Below are 24492 nucleotides of genomic sequence, written 5' to 3' on the forward strand. Positions count from 1 at the left end.
CCTCCAAGTTGGATGAAATGTACACCCAGAGGCACATTTAGTTTCATCATTCTTCCAGTCTAATTTTCTTGACTATTTCCTTGAATTTGCCGCTATGTGCTACAACAAGCTTGGCCTCCTTCCCCATTCCTGCAAGTATACCTCTGTCTCTAAGTCACTTCCCAGGCTTGCAAACTAGTTTGGTCACTCACATAAATGCTGTAGGTTACTCTTTTGATCGCATGGTTCCTTGCTTTGTAGGTCAATCTTCTAATCATTTACATGTTTACACATGCTCTGTCATTCTTTTAATCATTCGCATGGTTGCATGTGCTCTAGATAACTCACTGGCCTGGTCCCTCGCTCTGTAGGTCCCTTTTTCTAGTCATTCTCATGCTCTAGGTCACTCATTCTATATTGGCCATTCTTTTGTTTGTTCATATGCTTTCACGAGCTCTAAGTAACTCTTTCACTCACTCACGTGCTTGCAAACTCTCTAGGTCACTCTATTGACTTAGTCCCTTACTGTCTCAGCAAATGCAGATTTAATAAGGGTTATACAAATTTTTCCGCCTTTCTCCCATTCTAATTTTTTTGCCCACTCATACTTGCTACCCTAGTTTCCCCCCCCCTCCTGTAAATGCACCAGTGTGTGCACCCACTGTAATTATACACAGAATTGATTCTGAAATCCTAATTTCCTAAATGAAACAAGACAAGCACCCAAAGGTTTGGAACATACTCAACATCCCTGGTGATAGTACCCATCAAAAACAACAGTATTTACAGTGGAACCTATAGTTGCAATCCACTCGCCGTCGTGTCAGAAAAGCCAAACTTAGAAACATGTTCAACTAACATGAGTCTTCACTTTTGACCTCATTGCTGCGCTGCCAGAGAAGCAGCACTTCTCCATAACATAATTTTCATTCAGCACAGCAGTGTGTACAAGCATGTGAGTGACCTACACACGGTGCAGTCTTAACACATAGACCCACCGGGCCATCTCAAGTGTAGAAGGTCCTCGTAAAAATGAGATCTGGTTCAAATTTTCGAGATTAAAGCACATTAATTGGAAGCAGTCATATCTAGCCAGGTAGGGATTCCTCAGAAAAATTACTTTGCCGGGGTAAGGCTTGATGCTCTTAACTCTTTAATGCCCAGATAGAAAACCTGGGAGGGTCGTGAAAATACCAAGTTTTTTGTGTTCGAAGTGGACTCGTCCAAATTTCGGCCACTTTCCCTCTCCCCACCCTTTCTCCATGAGTTTCTTTCATGCCACCCTTTGCATTGACGTTCACCCTCTCATTTCAATGGATTTTCGGGAGATAATTTGTGTGTGTATATATATATATACACACACACACACTGAAAACACCCCTTTCCTCACAGTATTACCTCTTTGTAAAATGCATTGAGTACCCTTAGTCCATTCTCAAGGAACATTCTAGTACATCAGCTTTTAAAATCCCATTGATAGGGCGTTGCAGTTGTCTTTTCCGTTCCCGCCCCTGACAAGAGCTTTCATCTTCTTCCCCATTGGTGACAAAAGCCCACCAAACATACCCATACCCCCTAGCTGGGCCGACTTGAGGCGGTTATGGGCATTAACCTACTCGGCCGACTTCGGGCATTATAGAGTTAAGACAGCCCCGCCTACAGAGTATGTAGGTACTTAAAAGAACGATCTAGAGAGCGTGAGACTTTGGTTCAGAAGCATATTCATAGGGGTGAGTTAAGCCACCACCTATAGCCATACAAAAACGGGTAAAGATGCCACAAGCGTCAGCCTGCTATATCCAATGGCTATAGATGAGATGACCGTCACGAGCTTCGTGCAGAGGCCTTCTGCTATAGACGGTGTTGGGTTGGTTAAGCGGGCTATATCCCCCAGGGCAGCAAATTTGAAGGGCGAGTAATCAAGAACATCCTAAAATGGGAGGGTGGGAAAACCATAAATCTACCTCTGAATGTGGATACAAAGTAGTTAGATACAATGTCCTTAATGCAATAAAGACTTTTATTTTCGAACATGTAAAACGAATACACCACATAAAGACACACATACATAAATACATCATCTGAATTTACATATTCCAACTAAATTTTGAACCGAACACATGCAAAGGAACTCTATCAAGGCTTGACAAATTTGGTAACTAAAGAAAAAAAATCAGTATTTTCCACTAAATTTTTTATGATTAATTTGAGTCGCAGATGACTTCTGCATATCTAATCGTAAAAAGGCCATCAAAGTTCCGAGGAAAAGTATAAGAATTTGTCTTGGACCATTTTTTTTGGGAAGATGGAATTATGCTCTGCATCAATTATATTTTTCAATTTGTCAAGCCCTGCTCAATATATACAACTGGATAATGTCAAAAGTTTTGTTTCAGCGCTTCATAAATTTTGAAAATTCCATTCAAGAGATGTAAATAGGCAGAGATAGACTTGAATGCCTCCCAGGGGGGAACCATGATATCAATTTATATATATGCATATACATTAAATCCGCCGTTTTACTTTTGGTGCTCTCTCCACCATATATATATATACAGTGAAGCTCGAGTATATTACTACTTTCCAGCCCAAAGACTTCTGGTAAAGTTATACCCAATATCTATGATAAATCCTCTATAACAATTTTTTTTCCAGTGATTTATGAAAATTTTCCTTCGATGTTTCGTTCCTGACCATCACTTTCAATCATTCACTCACCCAATCACTTTGTCACTTATATGGTCAGGGCAGGCAAAATTTCCAGATCCCTTTTCCATTCCCCTTCCCCACTAATATGAGTAAGTTATGAGTTTCACTGTACAGTGAAACAACGGCAGTCTTTTTTTACAGTTAAATACACACAATATTTAAAAACCTCCCATTTCATCACAATGCATTCAAAAATTCCCTCAATGATATATATTCACGATCTTTATAAGTATTCAGGGGAAAATAGAGTGGAAGCGTTCTGAAGATTTTGATATGGAATTTGTGCGTTTTTCTCAAGAGTTTAATTCTTTCTCACAAACTTAATTTCTATATATATTTTATTAAGGAGGATACATTAAACTTCAGATTATCCGACACTGGCCGATCCAGCGGTATGTTGGAATAATTAGAACATATCACTGGTGGTTTTTTTTTTTTCACGAATCAATTAGTTCACAAGCTTTTCAGCTTTATAAGCAAAATTTTCAGTCCAATTGAATTTTTATTCCATTGTTCAAAAAAAAAAAAACAATAGATAACGTGAAAAAAAAAATTCAATTTGAAATGTCGATTGCTATTATAAAGAATTGAAAACTGTGACCATTGACCAATTTTATTTTCTTGGAACTGATTAAAGTGTAAGGCTGTTCCACAATCATAACAGCAGAGAAGATTTAAGTAAAGGTTTATTATTTGAGTGGGTGTAGAAAACCCATTACCACACGAAAAACCATCGAAAGTCTGACACTGGGAGATTTATATACTTCATTTTTCATGCTATCTACTTCCAATCGATGGCCACCTTTATAGATAGATGGCTACACGTTCACATTGTGCCAACTGGCAGTCTCAGAGAGGTTTCGCTGTATCACATCAAAGTAAGCTTCCCTTAGAAATAATAAATTCTATTGATATTGCAATATCACAATACACATCGATTTTAAAACAAATGCTTCTCAATTAGCTCAATTTCTTTACCATTTTATCACATTTTTTTTAGATTCTGTACGCTGAAACAAAAAGCCACCATTTAACAATGCCTCTGCCATTATTATTCAAATAATAATTGATATAAGAATTTTGCTTCATGTCAACGACTGGTATGAATCAGAACAATTGAGAACCCAATAGTGTCATGTCTAGAAATCTGTAACATCTGGAGAGAATTAAAATTTTGAGCGTATGTTTTTACATACATAGGAGGGACGTTCAAAAAGTGAGTTTGTCTTTTTTTGCAGACAAACATTAGAACAAAATGTGGATATTTTAGCTATTTTTTGACATAGTTACTGCTACAATTGATGCAATCAGTTTTGTACTGCACAATCAATGTGAAGAAACCTTCCTTGCTATACTCTGTACCTAGTGAATAGATGAAAATTCTCGTCAACCTATTAAAAACTTCTGCATTATTGACAAAAATCCCAACCATTCAATGTAGTGTGACGTCATTGTCTTAAGATTCTGCAAATGGCTACGGATAACACATACACTTTGCATGTGCAAGTTTGCAACGGACAATGACACACGCTTAGTTTTTCCTACCACACATTGCCAGTTCTCTTGCAGGGTCTAAATTAGACCCTGCAGATATGCAAGACGAGCTAGTAGTGAAGTAGCAAGATGCTGACCCACCATCATGAAGGCATTCAGGTCTGCAGGTTCAATACCAGGGAATAACAAAGAAAAGTTCTTTTCCTATTAGACCTAAGACAACAACCAATAGACAGTGCCTCGATATAATCCTCACCAAAAAGTACTCTCAAGATGAGAATGAAAGTATACATGGCTTTCTTCAAAAAGAGATTTCTGATTCAATTCTCGATCTGCAGTAAATTTTTATACATGGCAATATAACTGGAGTTGGTGATGATGGAAAGAAAGGGTCCAATTTCGACATGGAGTGCTCTCTGCAAAAAAGGAATCTGAGGCCTCTATGACTAGAGTCAAAGATGTTTGGTGAGTCAATGAAGGTGTATTTTAATTTTGCAGCTCTGGGAAAATGAAGCAGTCGCTCGGGTGGAAATTAAACTCACCACTGGTTTTTTCTCTTCTCCTCTAGCAGTCTGTTGATGTGCCCCTTAACGTCTACTCTCGATTTTCCCAAATCACATGTTTAGGACAGCCTGAAAATATATATCCTTTGTGTTATGGCTGTTCACTTTTCAACTATCTCTCAACAAAACTCACTTCTAGAATGTCCTTTACGTATTATGTTAGTGATAAAACAAACTAAAGCCAGGCCCACACTGTAATGCAGCACAGAACCAGATGAAAACAGATTTGGAAGAGAAGATTCATCACAGCAAACCATGCAGCACTGTGCATAGCACTAGAACGAACAAGAGCCACCGGGTGACTGTAAATTGAAGAAATCGGCCTATTTATGTACCCTGTGCTGAGCCACTTCTCAAAACCAGTTTTTGTTCAATTCTACTTGCCCCTATGGACTGATCTGGATGCGACACAACACTACGTGCCAATTATTTGTGATGATAAATTTGCTGATTGTCAGGAACGTAAGGACCAAACACAGCCTCTCAAAATTAAAATCACGCTACAGCAGAGCCTCCCATAACAGACACCTCTCCTGAGACACTTTTTAATTACATCAACAGGCTTCAGCATATTTTGATACCTATATATTAACTGTCACCCTGTTACCAATGTTTTTGGTCCCAAGAGTGTCCATTACGGGGAGGTTCCACTGTTGTATAACAAGTGATTGACATTCAATTTAGGAATTTTGTCCACGCTCCTATTCACATCAGTGCATTGTTTATACATATGTAAAAAACGGGACAAATAATTTCATTATAATCACCTCAAGTTCCAGCGCATGTGCATAAATAACATAAAAATAACATTTTTGCTGTCTAATTAAAAAAAAATAAAGTAGAATAAATCACCTATAATTTCTCACTAATCAAATCATGAACAATAGAGACGCAACCGAAGGTAAACGATATTGATTCAGACATTCGCATTGAGAATGTCTCTGCTTTTTTTCTTCTGTACATTATTACACTCAATAAATTACAAACCAATAAAAGTATATTCAACAACAACAACTATCACAACATGGTTTTTGGGAGCAAAAAAACTAAAAACAATCCTGATGCGAACCATCTTTTTTTTTTTTTTGTGGCACATTGGAATAACATGGCAAATCCAGATCGTAACAATAACTCTTTGGCATACTTATGATGATACCGTTCGAGCCAAGTCCTTATAAGACGATTAAAAAATATACATATACAACGTGGCTAAGAGCACTGAGTATAAGTCGTCACCATATTTCCCATCCTCTGAGTGACTGTCCTGCATCGTCCATCTGAAATAAAAGGGAGGAAAACAGTTTTAATTATTCTTTTGAACACCGAGATACAAAAATTTTCACAGAGGTATGCAAAACTGTAAGTTAAAGAAAAGTGGCAATCGGAAATAATAATACACATCTGAGTGATATTGTTACTGGTGTCTCTTCTGATGCTGCATTTATGATAGGCGAGTCCACACTAACGAGTGCTCAAGACTCTTACCCGTCAGCTTCTCACTTATAAAGAATACACATTTGGCTTTTGCTTTACTTTTCTCACCAGTACCCAAACCGATTGCAACTATAGCATCACAACTTGGGAATTCAAATCTTTGATGTGCCGACACCAGATGGCAGATTGTTGTCTTGTAGCTCATAATTCTGTCTACATTAGATACCATCTACCATTGGAGTAAAAACCAGAGTACACATAACATAGACCCATCTTTAAGAATGAATGTTGGTATACCGCGCTCCATACCCTTTCTCTCTCCCCCCCCCCCCCCCGATTTTGCCTTTGGTGAAAATTTGGGTTTGGAACCTGCAATTGCGTAGTGGTAATCGGTTAAAAAATATGATTTCCTAAGGTTTTCAAATTTTGAGTTGGCTATTCCTTTGAAAAAACTCTGGTCGCCACAAAAATCACAGACCTACAATGCAATACAGTGTATGTATACATTAAATTTCAAATCCATGGACAACCAATTAGGAGGATAGATTCAGGGCCGCAACTGGGAGGGGGGAAGAGCAGGTGGGTCTAGTGTCCCCCCCCCCCAGCTCTGGACTAGAGGGGGTGCCGAATTCATTCTTTATAACTGCTGCTTCTACATTACACTGGGTTTCAAAACGTGTGCTTGCCCCATTTGAGGAAGTATGGCACCACCTACTGAACACAAAACACGCTGAATGCTGGGCACACACACAAAAACACTTGAGTTTCACCAACACAAATCTGACATAGCTTCCATATTCAGGTGTGAAAATATGTGGCAGTTAAATGGCGACAGATCAGAGTGGTAGAACAACAGCAGGGAGGGAAAATAAATTCTACCAGGAAATCGCCTTGCAAGGATTGGCATGAAATCCTTTGCTCGTATGAATAGGAAGAATCGGAAGATAAGTGTCTGAGAGAGTGTGTACTGAGAGGGAGAGAGAAAATCTCATTTTTGCTTTTAAATTTAAATCGGAAGATATTATTGAAAGAGCTAAGATTTTTTTAAAGAAATAAAAAGTCAATCAAAAGGGAATTTATAGATTGATTTATTAGTAAATATATAACTGTGTGCCTCTAACTTTCAATTACAGTGGATCCTGCTTATAATGCTTTTTAAAAACTGTCATAAAAAACGTTGTAAGCAGGAAAACACTTCAAACGGGAAATCTTAATAAGAATTACTTAAAGTTAGGACCACGGAAATCAGTTGTACTAAGTGGAAAAATACTCTAAATGGAAACATTATAAGCGGGATCAACTGTATATTTGCTTTAGATTTGTTATATGTGCTACACTCCATATGTTAAATTCTCATATTAATGGGCTTCTTTGCAAGCTTTTCCTACTAGCAGACAATGAAAGTAAATGAACCTTTGGGTAGAACATGTTTTTAGAAATAAATTACTTTATTCACAGATACCTTCTCCTACCCAGAACATGGCCCGCTGCTGTGTCTCAACCAAGAGATATAAGCAGGTGATGAAAGACTTGGGGCATGCCGAAAAAAAAATTCATAGAGATACCAGTGAATTATGGGGGAAAAAGGGGGGGGCATGCTTTTTTTTCCAGATAATTTTTTTAAGAGGGACCCCCCACTTTCATTTAAAAAGGAACCCAGATTTTTTAAATGTCCCGGAACCCAGGTAAATTAAAGTACAGTGGCATCTCTGAAGGGTGCTCCTTGTTTGATGAGTATAGGCAGTGCCTGCAACCCAAGAAAGGTTGAAGACTCCCGAGCTGAAGATTCATGTGAGACATGCCCGAAGATAAATAAGGAATTCCAAATCAACGATTTTCACTTGACTTGATTTGGCTTTGCTTATGGTAGGAGAATAATGTAATCAATTACTGCAGATGGTTGGCTTGGCAAAGAACTATAGTTAGCCAATAATTTCAATACTTTGTGAGCAGAAAATGTGGAAATTTTTTATAGAATTGTTACCATATTGTATTCAACTCCTGACAGGGGTGCAAATGAAAAATATCAGTAAAAGAGTTTTTTTAATGAGAAATCATGTATTTCTCTAAATTAACTAATTATGTTACAAAAGGAGCAGGGCAGCAACTAAGGGAGAGCAGGCGGGTCTTGTGCCCGGGCACCGGACCAGAGGGGAGGGGCGAACATTTCATTCTTTTATCTCTCCTTCAACATTACAAGGGGGAGCCAAAATGTGTGCCTGCCCCGGCTGACCAAGCATCTAGTTATGGCCCCGAATAGGAGGTTCATGAACTTGTATCACTGCAAAATGGATGAAAAAAATTAAATACGACTAATATCAACCACTCACTTGAAGAGAAAGACCTTTGCTGTATCTCCTCATGACTGTGATCAAAATGGCTTCCAAAAAATGAATCTCCGGCACCAAAATGATGCATGTCATCAAAGCCTCCAAAAAACTGCTGTTCGTCCGCATCAATATCCGAGAACAGATCATCGAAGAACCCACTTCCGGATCCGAAATTAAACCTGAAGCTGCCACCGCCGTTGTTATTGGCCTGCTGTCGCTGATGGCCCTTGCCCCGCGAAGAGAATGCACTATCGAACTCGCTGAAGAAATCGTTGAAGTTGAAATTAAAACCATGATGTCCATTTCCTGATTCAAATGCATCACCGCCAAACCTATCATACTGGTTTCGTTTTTCCGTATTTGAGAGGACTTCATAGGCTGCAAAGAAAGTAATGCCATAGATTATATCTGATAGTTTTCCATTCATCTCTTCAGTAATTAATATGATCATATTGTATAGCCCTTGTTCTCAGACTAGAATTTAACAGTAAAAAAAACGAAAGTGTTGATACGATATTCATTCAGTAAACCAAATGCCTGAGATTTCACAACTGCATAACAGGTGACCCAGAAGTAATGCAAGATTTAAATTCTGTGTTGTTTCTCACCTGTTGGGAAAGCAACTAGAAGCTTATTTATGGGGAGAATAGCACAAGATGGCAAGTTCAAAAGGGCAGCAAATTTGAATGAGTGGTTTAAAAATTTTATCACTCATGTCAAGAGGGTGAGGGATCAAAAACATTTACAAGCATGCGAGTGACGAAGAGAGATCTAGAGTATGTGCTCAAGGATGTGAGTGAACTAAAGATAGATCTAGAGAGCAAGGGACCAGGTGGATGATAAAAGATTGACCCAGCAGATGTGCAAGCATGAGAAGAAGTTTATAAAAATGTGAGCAGCCAAAACAGTGTGTGACCAAAAGAGCTCTTACACGATCATAGTGCCTAGTAAGGGACCAGATCAGTGAATGACCAAAAGTGTGTCTAAAGGCCGAAACACACTACAACTGATGTTATGAATTCTCATTCGTGACAATGCTGTGACATGTAAATTATGTGACAGGCAGGGCTGGGTTTTTGACATGACAAACATCAAAAACTGGTTTAAACTGTCAAAAACCTGAATGAATGCTTCTTGATAATGTTTTGGACACAATAAGTATATATACAATATATATATTGTCCAAAATAATTCTGTAGAGAGTAGAAAATAATTTTACAATCATATTAAATATTTATTCCTTGTATAACATAGTCACTTTAAAACATTACATGCAATTAATGTGTGTATTTCCAATGGGGGTTTTTATATTGAAAAACAATATTTGAGGATTTTGCAGTTGGTTGGTTTTGACAAAGGTTTTTGATGTTTTGATGGCGGGTTTTTGATGTGACAATTTAAACCGTCATGTGTCAAAAACCTGCAAACTCTGGTGACTGGGAGTACCCACATCACAGAATTTACCAAATCACAATGTCTTTGACATGCCGTGAAATCACATCACGTCAGTGTAGTGTGTTTCGACTTTCAGAGATTGTTTAAGCATAGGAGTGAACAAAAGAGTGTAAGCATAAGAATGGCAAAAAGAGTGAGAAACCAAGTCAATGAATGACCAAAAGAGCAAATGACCAAAAAAAGTGTTCAAGCATGTAAGTGGAAAAAATAGTGACCTAGAGCAGTATTTCTTAACCTTTTTTCAGCTCATGCCCACATTTTAGACCATATTTTCGTCTCCTGGGTCCACCGTCCCATCCAAGACCACCTCCACCCTCATCCAAGAGCAAGATCCTTTGTACTTATTGAAATCCATCTAATCAAAACTAAATTTACTATGAACGAAAAGTTTTCACAAATAAGATCAATCTTTGGAATCCTGGCTAGGCACAAGGGGATCCAAAAGGTGTGCGATCATCTCTCCCAAGAGCCAAATTATATTTTAAAATATGTTAAAAATAGGTCTGCTTGAAATATGGGACAATCCAACAAACCTGCACAATCAATCGACCCTCCCAACACATCAACCTGGTTCCGCACCTACCCTCGACTAGAATTCAGTGAGCTTCCTTTCTGTGGGTGTTTTTATACGTGGCCATGTCCATATCATGGGTCCTCAGGAAAACAATGTTCTGGAGCCCCACACTTAGTTGGAAATAACAGCTTACATTTGAAAATCATAGTACCAGATCTCCTCTGGAGCTTCAATATTATAGATATGTAGCTCCGGGTATTGCCCACATGGACCCAAGGGTTAGGATGGCCCTGGTTTTATGGACGGCTCCGATGGATTCTGAACGTAGTGATAATTTTATAAAACGTTTCACCTGAAAGCTTTATTTCTTCACATCTCTATGTGGCTCCCTTCAACTTTTGTGGATCCCCTTTCCTCTCATTTACACCCAGTGGCCTCCTCAGAATAGTCTATGACTCCATTGGGGGGGGGGGGGGGGGGACAGGTTGAGAACCACTGCCTAGAATGTGTGGAAGCCTATGAGCAATCACAACTTTGTGCAAACATGCGAATGACCAAAAGAGTGACCTAGAGCAGTGGTTCTCAACCTTTAGAAGCCCGTGGGACAGTCAATTCATTTTTTAAGTTTCAGTCATACATACAACCAATAGAAAAAATAAATGAAGAAAAATGAAACACTGAATCACTGAGGGCCCGGTACCAAGCCACCGCTCGGCAGTTCAGTAACACTGACCTAAAGCAAGCAAGCAATAAGTGTGCAAGCATATGAATGATTAAAAGTGACCTAGAGAGTGTGCAAGCACGTGAGTAACCAAAACAGGGTGCATGTCACTCTGAGAGTGACCAGATCAGTGAGATTAAGACCAGATCAGTGAGCAACCAAAAGAATGTGTGAGCATGGGAGAGAGTGGCAGAGTGTGTAAGGCATGGAAGTGGCCAAAAGAACAAGACACCAGGTCAGTGAACGACTGAAAGAGTGACCAAAAAAATGTTCCAGCATGGGATTGACCAAAATAATGACTTGGAGACAAGCCTATTTTCGGGAGAACAGGGCCAAGAAGGCAAATTCGAGGAATGAATGGTTAACAAAATTAAGCTAGAATGAAAGAAGGGTGGCAAAACCATAAATGCGAATCTGTGCTCAAGTTTTGCACAGCACGTAGGGATGCGTAATACACATTTCGGTAAAAGAATTTTTTTTATTATTTGATTTTTGTACACTTTTGTATGCATTAATAATTACATGATAAGGATTCCATCATTACCTTGAACGATTTCTTTGAATTTCTCCTCCGCTTTAGGATCCTTGTTTTTGTCGGGATGATACTGCATGGCCAGTTTTCGGAATGCCTTCTTTATTGCTCTCTCAGAAGAATTCCTGTCGACACCCAGGATATCATAATAGTCCCTGCCGGATTTGCAAACCGCCTCGCAGAAAAGAATAGCAAGGTAGACGAGGCTGATATTGATATGTGGTAGATTCATTCTGATGTAATCTGTTTTTCCCTACAAAGAAAAATAAATTTTGTTACGAGATCAAATTATAATAAATAAAGAGTAAAAAATGATATAAGAATAAGAATTATAATGATAATAAAACATGAATATGGGTCAAATACTTGTCAGAACCATTTCTGGACTGAACCTTAATACAACCTTGATCATTTTTATCACACCACAGTAATTTTCTACACACAAGGACTAATTAGACAGACCTGCCTAAAACCATCCAGAGCTATAGCCTCCAACACATGGGCAGAGATACGGTGGGGGGAGGGGGGCATTGCCCTCCAGCGTCAAAAGTGGAATGAACACATCTAATGTATATATGAGTTGACATCATCATCACCGTGCCTGCCCCCCCCCCCCCAGACTTCCAAGTCTATCTCCGCCTATGCTCCAACAAGGGGTTGGACTGACAGGACTCAAGCCTAGGACGATTCTCTTCAGTTTTTGTTCCTTCAAGACATAAATTTACTATAGAGGAACCCGCTTGAAGAGTCTGCCCTAGGGGTTCTGCTAAAGGATGTGGAGGAGCCATACATGATGCTTTTAATGCACGAGGAACAATATAAACCATACATGCTCAACCTGTGGCCCAAGATCTCGCAGCCCATTTTCAGATCACCTAAGTGATCAACACTTTTTCAAATCAGTGAAGTGTTCCACAATCTCCAAAAAGTTTATCACCCTTGATATAAGCCATACATGCTCAATCCATGGCCAGCAGGCCGAATGTGGTCCATGCGGCCATCGGATGTGACCTGTGGAGTTAAACCTAATATTGAATTTTTAAAAAATGAACCACGTACCGTATTATATCTTTTACTCTTCTATGTATGAATAAACTCTGGATTAATAGACTGGCCGGATTAGCGCAAGGAAGGAATACCGAGTCTACTGTATAATTATATTATGCCTGGCGTTTCACATCTCGTACATAGCCAAAATATTTACATATAGATATTTTTAGACAAATGCCTACTTTAACATAAACTTTATAAATTACAAAATCCTCATAAATAAATTTAACAATAATCAAATGCATACAAACAAGTTATTTATAAAATAAAAAGTTATTAGCATGTCGATATCATGCAAGGTCAGATTCTAGCCAGCTAGCGTAGTAAAAAAAATGGGTCGATATCATATCGGGGATTACTTACACAAATAAAACAGTCCTAATCCAACCCTTGATAAATATAGAGCTGTAATCAATACAAATAAATACAACTCACAAAAATTTAAATTCAATTTTAGCGCTCGAAAAAATACCTTTTCTAAGGCCGTAAAATCAAATTATGGACAGCCGTGAATACAAAAAGGACGCGATTCGAGTCAGGTTACGATAAGAAGCGTTTCCTTCACGTATTAAATTCAATTTTACCTCGGATGGAGTTGTTTTGAATTCGCCTTCGAAGAAAAAAACACACGAAAAGGACGCCCTTTACGTCAGACGTGCAACTGATGAATGGCACAGACACGAATGCGAATCTCATTGGTCCGTTTGTTATCATCATCACTATCAAATTCCGTGTCTGTAATAAATTTCCGAATAAGTCTTAAAGGCGCAACCACATCACTGTGACCATATCAACAATATTAACGGGACAGAGTTTCTGCTGTCTGGAGGAGTCAAATGCTTCGTGCGCCGCGGTTTTGCCGATATTCTCTTCACTCTTGTGTGTTTTATTTCCCTTTAGCCGGGTTTTCCTAGGAATAGGTTTTTTGCGCCCCGTGAACCGAATTAGACCGGCAGAAACGTGTTAAGTAATTACGCTACGCGTTTGTGTTTTCCTAGGGTGGCGCATCAGATCAGGACGGCTACATTATATTATATGGCCACAGTTACTTTGTCATCTGCATGCTCCGGTTTGAAGAGAAGGGAAAGAAAACAACAAAAATGAAGGAAAGATCGGTGAAACGCGCGGCGCACGACGCATTTGCCTCCTCCAGAAGCAGTCAGCCAATAACGCCCGACGTAAAGCGCTGTCGTGAGCCGTATTGCGCTCTGTAGGAAAACAGCCATACTGCTTTACATACTGGTGAGTGGATGGTGTGTCGCGCTGGGGGATTCACGTCGCGCGTGGCACAGAAAACCTGCACCTAGGAAAACCCGGCTTTTCCTTCAAACCGGAGCATGCAGACGACAGAGTAGCTGATGCCAAAGCCACATACTTTATCTAGCCGCCCTGATCTGATGCACCTCGCTAGGAAAACACAAACGTGTAGCGTGATTATGTAACGTGTTTCTGTCGGCGCGAAATAGTCTAATTCGGTTCACGCTGCGCAACAAACCTATTCCTAGGAAAACCCGGCTTTAAATCTCAAAATCCAGAGGCGACTCATGCGGGGATCAATATCCAACCTAAATCAAAACAAATGCAACTTAAAATTCTTAAAATTATGCGGTTAAACTTGTCGCGTTATTGTGGTTTGTGCTGCCATCTGCCCATTTATTAGATGTTTAGTGAAAATCTAATGTTCTGGCTTCTCACTAGATGGCAGGGAAAAGTTTCTTATGTTGAATTTATTTGTGATTTGCTTTACTGAGTTTCGGTTTTCATATTTCAGTTTCCTCACACACATTTGTTTGAATTGCTGTTAATCAATGATATTGGGAGAAAAATCATGCGCGAATTTCTCGGAATTACAATTATCATTTCTTTCATTGATTCTGAAATTATTTCTTTCATTGATTCTGAAATTATTTCTTTCATTGATTCTGAAATTATTTCTTTCATTGATTCTGAAATTATTTCTTTCATTGATTCTGAAATTATTTCTTTCATTGATTCTGAAATTATTTCTTTCATTGATTCTGAAATTATTTCTTTTATTGATTCTGAAACTACTTCTTTTAAGTGATTCTGAAACTTTCTTTTATTCTGAACTTATTTCTTTCATTGATTCTGAAATTATTTCTTTTGTTGATTCTGAAATTATTTCTTTTATTGATTCTGAAATTATTTCTTTTGTTGATTCTGAAATTATTTCTTTTATTGGTTCTGAAATTACTTCTTTTAAGTGATTCTGGAATTATTTCTTTACTGATTCTGATACTTTCTTTTATTCTGAAACTTTCTTTTATTCTGAAACTTTCTTTTATTCTGAAATTATTTCTTTCATTGATTCTGAAATTATTTCTTTCATTGATTCTGAAATTATTTCTTTCATTGATTCTGAAATTATTTCTTTCATTGATTCTGAAATTATTTCTTTCATTGATTCTGAAATTATTTCTTTCATTGATTCTGAAATTATTTCTTTTGTTGATTCTGAAATTATTTCTTTTATTGATTCTGAAATTACTTCTTTTAAGTGATTCTGGAATTATTTCTTTACTGATTCTGATACTTTCTTTTATTCTGAAACTTTCTTTTATTCTGAAACTTTCTTTTATTCTGAAACTTTCTTTTATTCTGAAACTTTCTTTTATTCTGAAACTTTCTTTTATTCTGAAATTATTTCTTTCATTGATTCTGAAATTATTTCTTTCATTGATTCTGAAATTATTTCTTTCATTGATTCTGAAATTATTTCTTTCATTGATTCTGAAATTATTTCTTTCATTGATTCTGAAATTATTTCTTTCATTGATTCTGAAATTATTTCTTTTGTTGATTCTGAAATTATTTCTTTTATTGATTCTGAAATTACTTCTTTTAAGTGATTCTGGAATTATTTCTTTACTGATTCTGATACTTTCTTTTATTCTGAAACTTTCTTTTATTCTGAAACTTTCTTTTATTCTGAAACTTTCTTTTATTCTGAAACTTTCTTTTATTCTGAAACTTTCTTTTATTCTGAAACTTTCTTTTATTCTGAAACTTTCTTTTATTCTGAAATTATTTCTTTCATTGATTCTGAAATTATTTCTTTCATTGATTCTGAAATTATTTCTTTCATTGATTCTGAAATTATTTCTTTCATTGATTCTGAAATTATTTCTTTTGTTGATTCTGAAATTATTTCTTTTGTTGATTCCGAAATTATTTATTTTGTTTTATTCTGAAATTATTTCGTTTATTGATTCTGAATTTTCATGTATTTTATTGATTCTGAATTTTCATGTATTTTATTGATTCTGAATTTTCATGTATTTTATTGATTCTGAATTTTCATGTATTTTATTGATTCTGAATTTTCATGTATTTTATTGATTCTGAATTTTCATGTATTTTATTGATTCTGAATTTTCATGTATTTTATTGATTCTGAATTTTCATGTATTTTATTGATTCTGAATTTTCATGTATTTTATTGATTCTGAATTTTCATTTATTATGAAATTTCTTTCATCGATTTTTAATTTTTCATTAATCCTGAAATTATTTATTTCATTTATTACATTGATTCTGAAATCCATGATTTTTTTTCACGGGTTCTGAAATTCTTGTATTCTTTCTGAATTTTTATCTTTCCTGAAATTGAGAGATATATCACTTTCAGATTTTTAAATTTCTTTCATTGATTCTGATGTTTTAATAAATTCTGAAATCACTATATTTCTTTGATAAATTCAGAATTTCTTTCACTGATTCTGAATTTTTACTGAATAAAAGACAGGACATGTATAATCATCCTTTGATTTCTTTTCCTTCACAAGTCACCCACTTCTACACCTGAATTCAGCGCGGTCTTAACGCATGGGCCCGTCCGAGCACGGCCCGGGGCCTCAAGTGTAGAAGAGCCCTCGTGAAAATGAAATCGGGTTAAAATTTTCGAGAGCAATGCATTTCTAGCCAGATAGGGGCCTCAGAAAAATCCCTTTGGTCGGAGTCCTATGATGCTCTTGAATCGGCTTTGTCTGAATTGATATCAGGGCAAAGCTATCAGTGCTCAGTGCTCGTGTCCGATTCGCAAGTGTTGTCCGGCGAAACACTTGATCAACACTTCGATTTAACAATCATTCTGTATTTTTTACGGGAAAGACAAATTTTCCCTCCTCCTTTTATTCGGCTCTTGGGAGGGTCGATCGCCTCCCTCCCACCGGCAGTGCCGTCTTAACGCATGGGCCCACCCGGGCACGACCCGGGGGCAGGGCCGTCTTAAGAGCATCGGAGGCCCCCGGACCACTTGGTCACCTGAGGCCACCCGAGGGTTGGTGAAGAATTAACTCTCTATGTTTGGTACAGATGGCGCCACTATACTGGCAGATACAATACCCTTATTTAGGTCATCTCGTCTTACTGGCAGAGCCCTTTTTCCTCTTTTTTATTTACTTAACAAATTTACTGATTTATTTTATTTCCTTCGAGCTGCCGCGGAGCTCTTGGGAGGTGCACGCGAAGCCCCCAAGCAGTTGAGAACAGCTGCCTTAGAGAGTCGCATAAAAAAAAGACAAATATACCGAAAAATTGAATTTTCTGAATGTTATGCCTAAAGTAATATTTGGAAAGAAAAGTGACTTGCTTCTCCGGGAATCGAACCTGGATCCCTTTGCATACCGGGCAAGTGTGCTAACCAATACACCTCAGTGCTTCTCGCTACTGATGCGTGTTATAAGGAATTGAAAATAATTGTGTCTCTGGTGTATTGGTTAGCGCACTTGCCTGGTATGCAAGGGGACCCGGTTTCGATTCCCGGAGGAGACAAATCACTGTTCTTTCCAAATACGTCATTGACAATTTCGCGGTGTGGTGCAAAGGAAATTTTTGTAGTAGCTCCCCGACTGACAAACTTTTCCAGTTACGAACATAAATCTTGAAAGGGAAAGTATTGTTCAGAAAGAGAGACGCATCTCATTACATTCATGTCTTCATTATTTCCGGATCGCGTTCATGGTTTGGATCGTAATCAAGCACGATCCATTGAGAGGGAATTTTTATCAATTTGACAAAATTAATAAACAATTAGTAATGATTAGAGTGGTCCACCTTCTCAGGGCCGTCTTAAGAGCATCAGGCACAAGTGATTTTTCTGAGGCCCCACTTTAGAAATTCTGGAAAAATTTAACTACTTCTCATCTTTCCGAGGCCTCTCTCCTCGTGAGGCCCCCGGGCCGTAGACGGGTGGGCCCATGCGTTAAGAAGGCACTGCCAGGCTGACCAAGCCTGTTGTAGCCCCGGACTTTATGATGATCTTAAGGCGGCCTTAATGTACCCGTAGGCAAGGGAGGCTAGAGAAAAAAATCTCTACCAGTGCGGGATCTATCTTTGTGCCCCCCGACGACGATTTTCTGGTCTACTGTTTTTTTTTAACCTTTCCACTCGGATTTGGCACGCCCCCTCTTAGACAGGTGCCCCATGATGCTGCACAGGTCGCACGGCCTCTGGGGCGGGGGGGCTGGAAGGCTCCAGCCTAGTGCGATTCTTCTAATTTTTGTTCTTTCATACTATAAATTCTTTATCGAGGGACCGGTGAAAAATCTGACCTAAGGCCTTCACCATAGGTTCCAGCCTAGGGGCCCTTCCAAGACCGGATCTCGAATCGTGTGAACTACGCGGCCACAGAAGGTGCCAACCAATAGGGGCTGATTTTCTAGGCCGCTAACCATTGAGCTTATATTACTGGAGAGTGGGGCTAACGAGAGGGCTCCCTTTCCCCTTGTCTCCTTAGCCCCGACTGGAGAGAGTATGACGTCAGCGGTCTCCGCCTTGGCAGTGCTAAGACAACACCTTCTAGAGCTTCTCTGCTTTAGAAGGTATTGGCTAAGAACGGTGTCCCGAACTTCGTCCGAAGATCATGTAACTCGGTGAAAACACACACAATCTCCCATTATTTTCTTATGGCATCCACAGAAATTTAAAACAATAAATGAAAGAAATAATTTCAGCACCGATGAGATAATTCCAAAATTAATGATAGAAAATATTCTAGAATCAATGTAAAAGAGATAATTTCAGCATTGATGAAAGAGATAATAACAAAATTAATGAAAGGTAATTCCAGAATGAAGGAAAGAGATAATTCCAAAATTAATGAAAGCGATAATTCCAGCATTAATGGAAGAGATAATTCCAAAATCAATGAAAGAGGTAACTTTAGCATTAATGAAAAATAATTCCAAAATCAATGAAAGAGGTAATTTCAGCATTAATGAAAAATAATTCCAAAATCAATGAAAGAGGTAACTTTAGCATTAATGAAAAATAATTCCAAAATCAATGAAAGAGGTAATTTCAGCATTAATGAAAAATAATTCCAAAATCAATGAAAGAGGTAACTTTAGCATTAATGAAAAATAATTCCAAAATCAATGAAAGAGGTAATTTCAGCATTAATGAAAAATAATTCCAAAATTAAGGGGAGACAATTCCAAAATTAATGAAACGATAAATACAGCATTAATGAAAGATAATTTCAAACTGATGAAAAAGTGATAATTCAAAAATTAATGAAAGAGATAATTCAAAAATTAATGAAAGAGATAATTCAAAAATTAATGAAAGAGATAATTCAAAAATTAATGAAAGAGATAATTCAAAAATTAATGAAGGAGATAATTCCAGAATTAATGAAAGAAAATTGCAGAATTAATCAAGGAAAATTATTCCAGCATTAATGAAAGCAATTAATTAATCTTATTTTTAGATGAGTTCTCCATCCTTTTTCCTAATCTTTAAAACGCAATGTTATAGAGACCGAACTGTACATTTCAATGAGGAAATTGTCAGGCACGAACTGTTTCCACTGAGCCACGTGATTTCTTTGCATTTGATGTCGCTGCCGTCGAGCAGGGCCGTCTCTATTCTACCGCTAGAATAGAGACGGCCCTGCGTCGAGGCGACTGTGGCTGCCCTCCTGTAATATAAGCTCGATGGCGCCAACTGATGGGAGGGATGATTTTTTTCATCCCCAAAATATCTTTCGTTCGCACTTGAAAAATTTCCAAAACTGTCCCTAAGCCAACACCTATGGGAACATGTTCCATAGGTAGTGTTGCCTGGGTCCTGCTGCAGGATGCGGGTACTTAAATGCACCCATTCTTCCCCCACTACCTCCTATCATAGGCGTACGCAGAATTTAGAGTTTTCAATTTTTTTTTTCTTCTTAAGGGGGCCGGTTTACGTTTTTTCCTGCAAAATAACACTATAATCTCGGCTTCGGGGGGGGGGGGGGGAAATTAGAACCCCCCCCCCCCCTTGCGTACGCCAATGCTTCCTACAGATATTGTATCCAGGAAATAATGACAATTTAGTCCCTTATATATCGGGTGACTCGAAACTTTATGCCCCCGCATGTAGCAGTTTTTTTTTACTTTGCAGCATTTGCCGCAAAATCAAAATGGCACTAATAATTTTACGGTAATCCAATATTAATTTAATACTCTGGAATACTTTGACTGCGGTTCTCAACCTTTATCGACTCGCGGAGCCCTTTTTAGTATAAAATTTGCATGGCGGAGCTTTTATTTATAAAATTTACTTATTTATTTTATTTTCTTCGGTTGGCTCTGGAGCTACTTTGAAGTCCACGCGGATCACCGGTTGAGAACCGCTGCTTTATGTCTTTTTTTTTAGTATTTTGGTGCTGTCATCTCATGTCAAAACTAGAAGTGACTTATGCGGTGATGATGAAGTTCAGGTTAAAAACTATATTCTTCATTCCACTCAGTTCCTTATACACGAAGCTTATGAACGGAACTGAAAGTTCAAACTGACAGTTCAGGTATTTTTCCAGGAAACAAGGAGACGTCTAAAACAAAGGTCTTTCCAACAAGCAGACGACAGGTAAGAAGTGAATCTCATCACGTCAATTGCTAGTGTAAGTGCTGCCATCTAACCTCAGAATTAAAAGTGACACATGTGGTGAAGATGAAGTTTAATAAAAAAAACTATATTCTTCATTCCACTCAGTTCCTTATACACGAAGCTTATGAACGGAACTGAAAGTTCAAACTGACAGTTCAGGTATTTTTCCAGGAAACAAGGAGACGTCTAAAACAAAGGTCTTTCCAACAAGCAGACGACAGGTAAGAAGTGAATCTCATCACGTCAATTGCTAGTGTAAGTGCTGCCATCTAACCTCAGAATTAAAAGTGACACATGTGGTGAAGATGAAGTTTAATAAAAAAAACTATATTCTTCATTCCACTCAGTTCCTTATACACGAAGCTTATGAACGGAACTGAAAGTTCAAACTGACAGTTCAGGTATTTTTCCAGGAAACAAGGAGACGTCTAAAACAAAGGTCTTTCCAACAAGCAGACGACAGGTAAGAAGTGAATCTCATCACGTCAATTGCTAGTGTAAGTGCTGCCATCTAACCTCAGAATTAAAAGTGACACATGTGGTGAAGATGAAGTTTAATAAAAAAAACTATATTCTTCATTCCGCTCAGATCCTTACAAACAATGCTCATAAACTGAGCTGGAAATTTGAACTAAAAGTTCGGCTATTTTATGTGGGCATACGGAGACGGCCAAAACCTCTTAATGAGCAGACGACAGGCAGAAAGTAGATTTGTTCGGCTCCTTACAAACTAAGCTCGCAAACTGAACTGGAAATTCAAACTAAAAGTTCAGTTATTCTTTTATAACATAAGGAGACGTGTAAAACAGATAACCTTGGGAGAAGCAGACGACAGGCTGATTCATTTACCATTGGTGCTGCCATCTAATCTCGAAATATCCTTCAACTCAAACGATGATGAAAAAAAAGAGAAAGCGGTTGTTTTTGTTTAGAATAGCACCATCATTGACTTCGTAATCAATATGAATCTAAAAATTATTGATCAAAATGAAAAAAAAACAAAACTTTTATGATAATTTACTTACTAAATTATCATAAAAGCTTGTAAATTATGATAAAATTTCTTTATGAAATGAAAATTTCGGTAACAAAATTCATACATTTGTAATAATCAATTATTTTTTTGTAGGAAAAATATAATTATTTTTTTCCACCAAAAGGTCCTGACAATGTGGATGATCGAACAAATAAGTGAAAATACGGATGCTGTGGTCTTCGATATGATTACTAGATTCAAAACTAAAAGGAGGACGCCTGGTGCTAACCTTAGGTAACGCCACTTTTCTGAAGTTTTACAACAGATGGCGCTACTATACTGATACAAAAACCGCAACAACCTACCACCACAATAATTTTTCACAACTGAAACAGACCGCTCCAAGAAAGCAAAACGGGAAAGAAAAAATGGGAACAAATAACGATCCGTCTCCCTACGATTTTCAACTTCACGGTCTGGTGAGCTTTACTGCTTTGTGGTCTTTACCTGCAGCGGTTCTCAACCGGTGCTCCGCGGAGCCCTTAGGGCTCCTTGTGCACTCTCCAGGGGCTACGCAGCAGCTCGAGGAAAATAAAAAAACAGTAAAATTTACAAAAATAAATATTTTTAAATAGTAAAAATAAATCAGTAACTTTGATGAATAATTAAAAGATTGGGTTATGGGGCTCCGCCATAGAATTTTTACTAAACATGGCTCCGCGAGTCAGAAAAGGTTGAGAACCGCTGGCCTAGAGCATAGTTTCCCAACCTTTTTTGTCCCATCGGCCCTCTTTTAAGAAAATTTTTTCTCCCATCACCCCGAACGCAGTCTAACCCATAGGATCCTATGTTATGCCCGTAGCTTCTACCACCCACGTTGGGAATTACTGTCCTGGAGCATGGTGAGGTGTTTTTATGGGCAAGAACTTTTTTTTTGCATTGATTGGCATTTCTGAAAGACTTCATAGCTCTATCCAGTGCCATCTTAACGCATGGGCCCACCCGGGAGCCTCAAGAGAAGAGGCTCCTCAGAAAAACGAGGAGCCTCTTCTTAAATCAAGGAGGGCCTCAGAAAAACGAGAAGTAGTTGAATTTTTCCAGGAAGGGCCTCAGAAAAATCACTTCGCCCTGGATCCCATGATGCTCTTAAGACGGCCGTGGCTATAAATTAGTTACAAAAGAACCTATGAAAATCTACCCGGGGGCCCCGCAAAAGATCCCAACCTAGACGCCCTGCTAAAGGATGTGGGGGTCACGGGTCATGCTCTACCGTCGCACATGGGAGAGGGTGGTATTTGCTGAAGCTAAGAGAGACTATTGATGCGTCTATTTCTCACAGTTAACACCACCTATAGAAGATCGTCTTCCCTTCTATAAGTATGGTGTTGCCTCTCATCGCCTCACTCCATAGTCCATGAAATAAGGATCTTTATTTCATGGAAAAGGAAGGAAGAGCAGGACCGTTTTAAGAGTACAATGGCTCCCGGGCCAAGTGATTTTTCTGAGGCCCTACCTAGAAAAGTTTTGAAAATTTCAATCAGTTCTATTTTTGTGAGGCCCCTCTTCCCTTGAGGCCCCCGGGCCAATGCGTTAAGACGGCACTGCTCGGCGGCCTCAAGAGGAGAGGGGCCTTAGAAAAACGAGAAGCAGTTGACTACTTCGAAAATTTTCTAGTTAGGGCCTCAGAAGCAGTGGCGTCGGAGCCGGGGGTGCTCGAGCCCCCACGGAAGTTTGTAGAACGGGCACCACAGAATTGATTCAAAAATCGAAATTTCGTTAATAAATCTCCAGACGGGCACCCACAGGTTCGAAACACTTCCGACGCCCCTGCTCAGGAGAACTACTTGGCCCGGGGGGGGGGGGCATGATGCTCTTAAGACGGCCGTGCCCACCGGATCCGCACTTGCTCTTCTGGATCCACGATTGGATCCAAGGTTCCAGATCTCATCTATTTTTGACTATTCATGCGTTGACTATTCAATGCAGTAAGAAGAAAAAAAAATCTCGAATCTCGAACCGCTTTGGTCAGCTGGGGTGCCATTCGGCCGTGATGGCCTTACATAACCCCCCCCCTCCCCTCATCTAGTGTCGCCACCTACTGGGTAAATTTGCACTTAAGGCCATGGCTTTTATGTAGGATATTCATGATACTTTTCGTAATATTTTTCCTATATATCTTTCGATTTGTTTTTTGCATTTAACTTCTACCTTGGCCTACCGAAGTTCTAGTTTCGTTTTTTATCCTATTCAGTTTTGTATTTGTTTTGGGCGAAAAGAAAGCCTAAGTCCTCGCGATGGGAGTTTATGGTACAAAAGGAGTCCTATCAGGGCCACTGTACATATTTACAATGTATTCACATATAAAATCGAATTTTATTATCTTGATTCGTACATTTTAATTTTCTAAGATATACCACACCTTAAGAAATTGTCATTAATATTTACAGTGTTAATATTTACATTAAATACAGGACCGGAGCAACACCCACTAGAAAACCCACTGAAAATTCTCTAGTAGGTGTTGACCGGAGTGTCACCTAATGGCTGTCACTGGCTTCGGCCAATCAGTGACCTTCTATTTCATAAGGGGTTATCTTACTTGTAGTTTCGCTTTCTTGCTATGCAGGGAAAGCGCTTTTTTAGTGGTTTCGTTTTCCGTTTTTTTCATTTCCTTTGGGGGAGTTTCGTTGTGGGGGGGGGGAGGGGGTATTCCCCCTTCTCTTTTGCCCACCTAGAGTCCTGGGCGCACGTCTGGGCGCACCATTTTTAAGATGTTCTTAGGACATCTCAGCCTTTGAAATTCGTTACTGTTTTATCTTGAGATTTGTGTCAGAACATGCCA

At 38.5% G+C, this 24492-nt stretch overlaps 1 protein-coding gene across 3 annotated transcripts; it reads right to left on the reverse strand.

Annotated features, from left to right (window-relative positions):
- Nucleotides 1–1981: 1981 nt before the first annotated feature.
- LOC149084518 (dnaJ homolog subfamily B member 9-like) lies at nucleotides 1982–13474 on the reverse strand. 3 transcript variants are annotated; one of them, XM_089234923.1, is made up of 4 exons: nucleotides 13366–13474; nucleotides 11744–11984; nucleotides 8510–8887; nucleotides 1982–6022 (listed from the first exon to the last, which is right to left on the reverse strand). In XM_089234923.1, exons 2-4 carry the CDS (start codon nucleotides 11961–11963, stop codon nucleotides 5955–5957), a joined length of 666 nt encoding a protein of 221 aa, XP_089091049.1. In that variant the 5' UTR covers nucleotides 11964–11984; nucleotides 13366–13474; the 3' UTR covers nucleotides 1982–5954. The 3 variants fall into 3 exon arrangements, with proteins under 3 accessions (XP_089091049.1, XP_089091048.1, XP_089091050.1); XM_089234922.1 differs by having other exon boundaries at nucleotides 13254–13451; XM_089234924.1 differs by having other exon boundaries at nucleotides 13145–13438.
- Between the last annotated feature and the right edge of the window lie 11018 nt (nucleotides 13475–24492).

Source organism: Pholcus phalangioides, unplaced genomic scaffold (assembly GCF_987345545.1).
Source record: "Pholcus phalangioides strain wild (caught in Gottingen) unplaced genomic scaffold, Ppha-v1.0 ptg000008l_1, whole genome shotgun sequence".
Classification (NCBI taxonomy): Eukaryota; Metazoa; Arthropoda; class Arachnida; order Araneae; family Pholcidae; genus Pholcus; species Pholcus phalangioides.

Excerpts from the sequence above, each read along its gene's own strand:
- LOC149084518 (XM_089234923.1), bottom strand. The coding sequence starts at position 11,963 with ATGAATCTACCACATATCAATATCAGCCTCGTCTACCTTGCTATTCTT. Across the intron at positions 8,888-11,743 it reads ATTCAAAGAAATCGTTCAAG|CCTATGAAGTCCTCTCAAAT; the intron begins GTAATGATGGAA and ends CTTTCTTTGCAG. Across the intron at positions 6,023-8,509 it reads GCAAAGGTCTTTCTCTTCAA|ATGGACGATGCAGGACAGTC; the intron begins GTGAGTGGTTGA and ends CTTTTATTTCAG.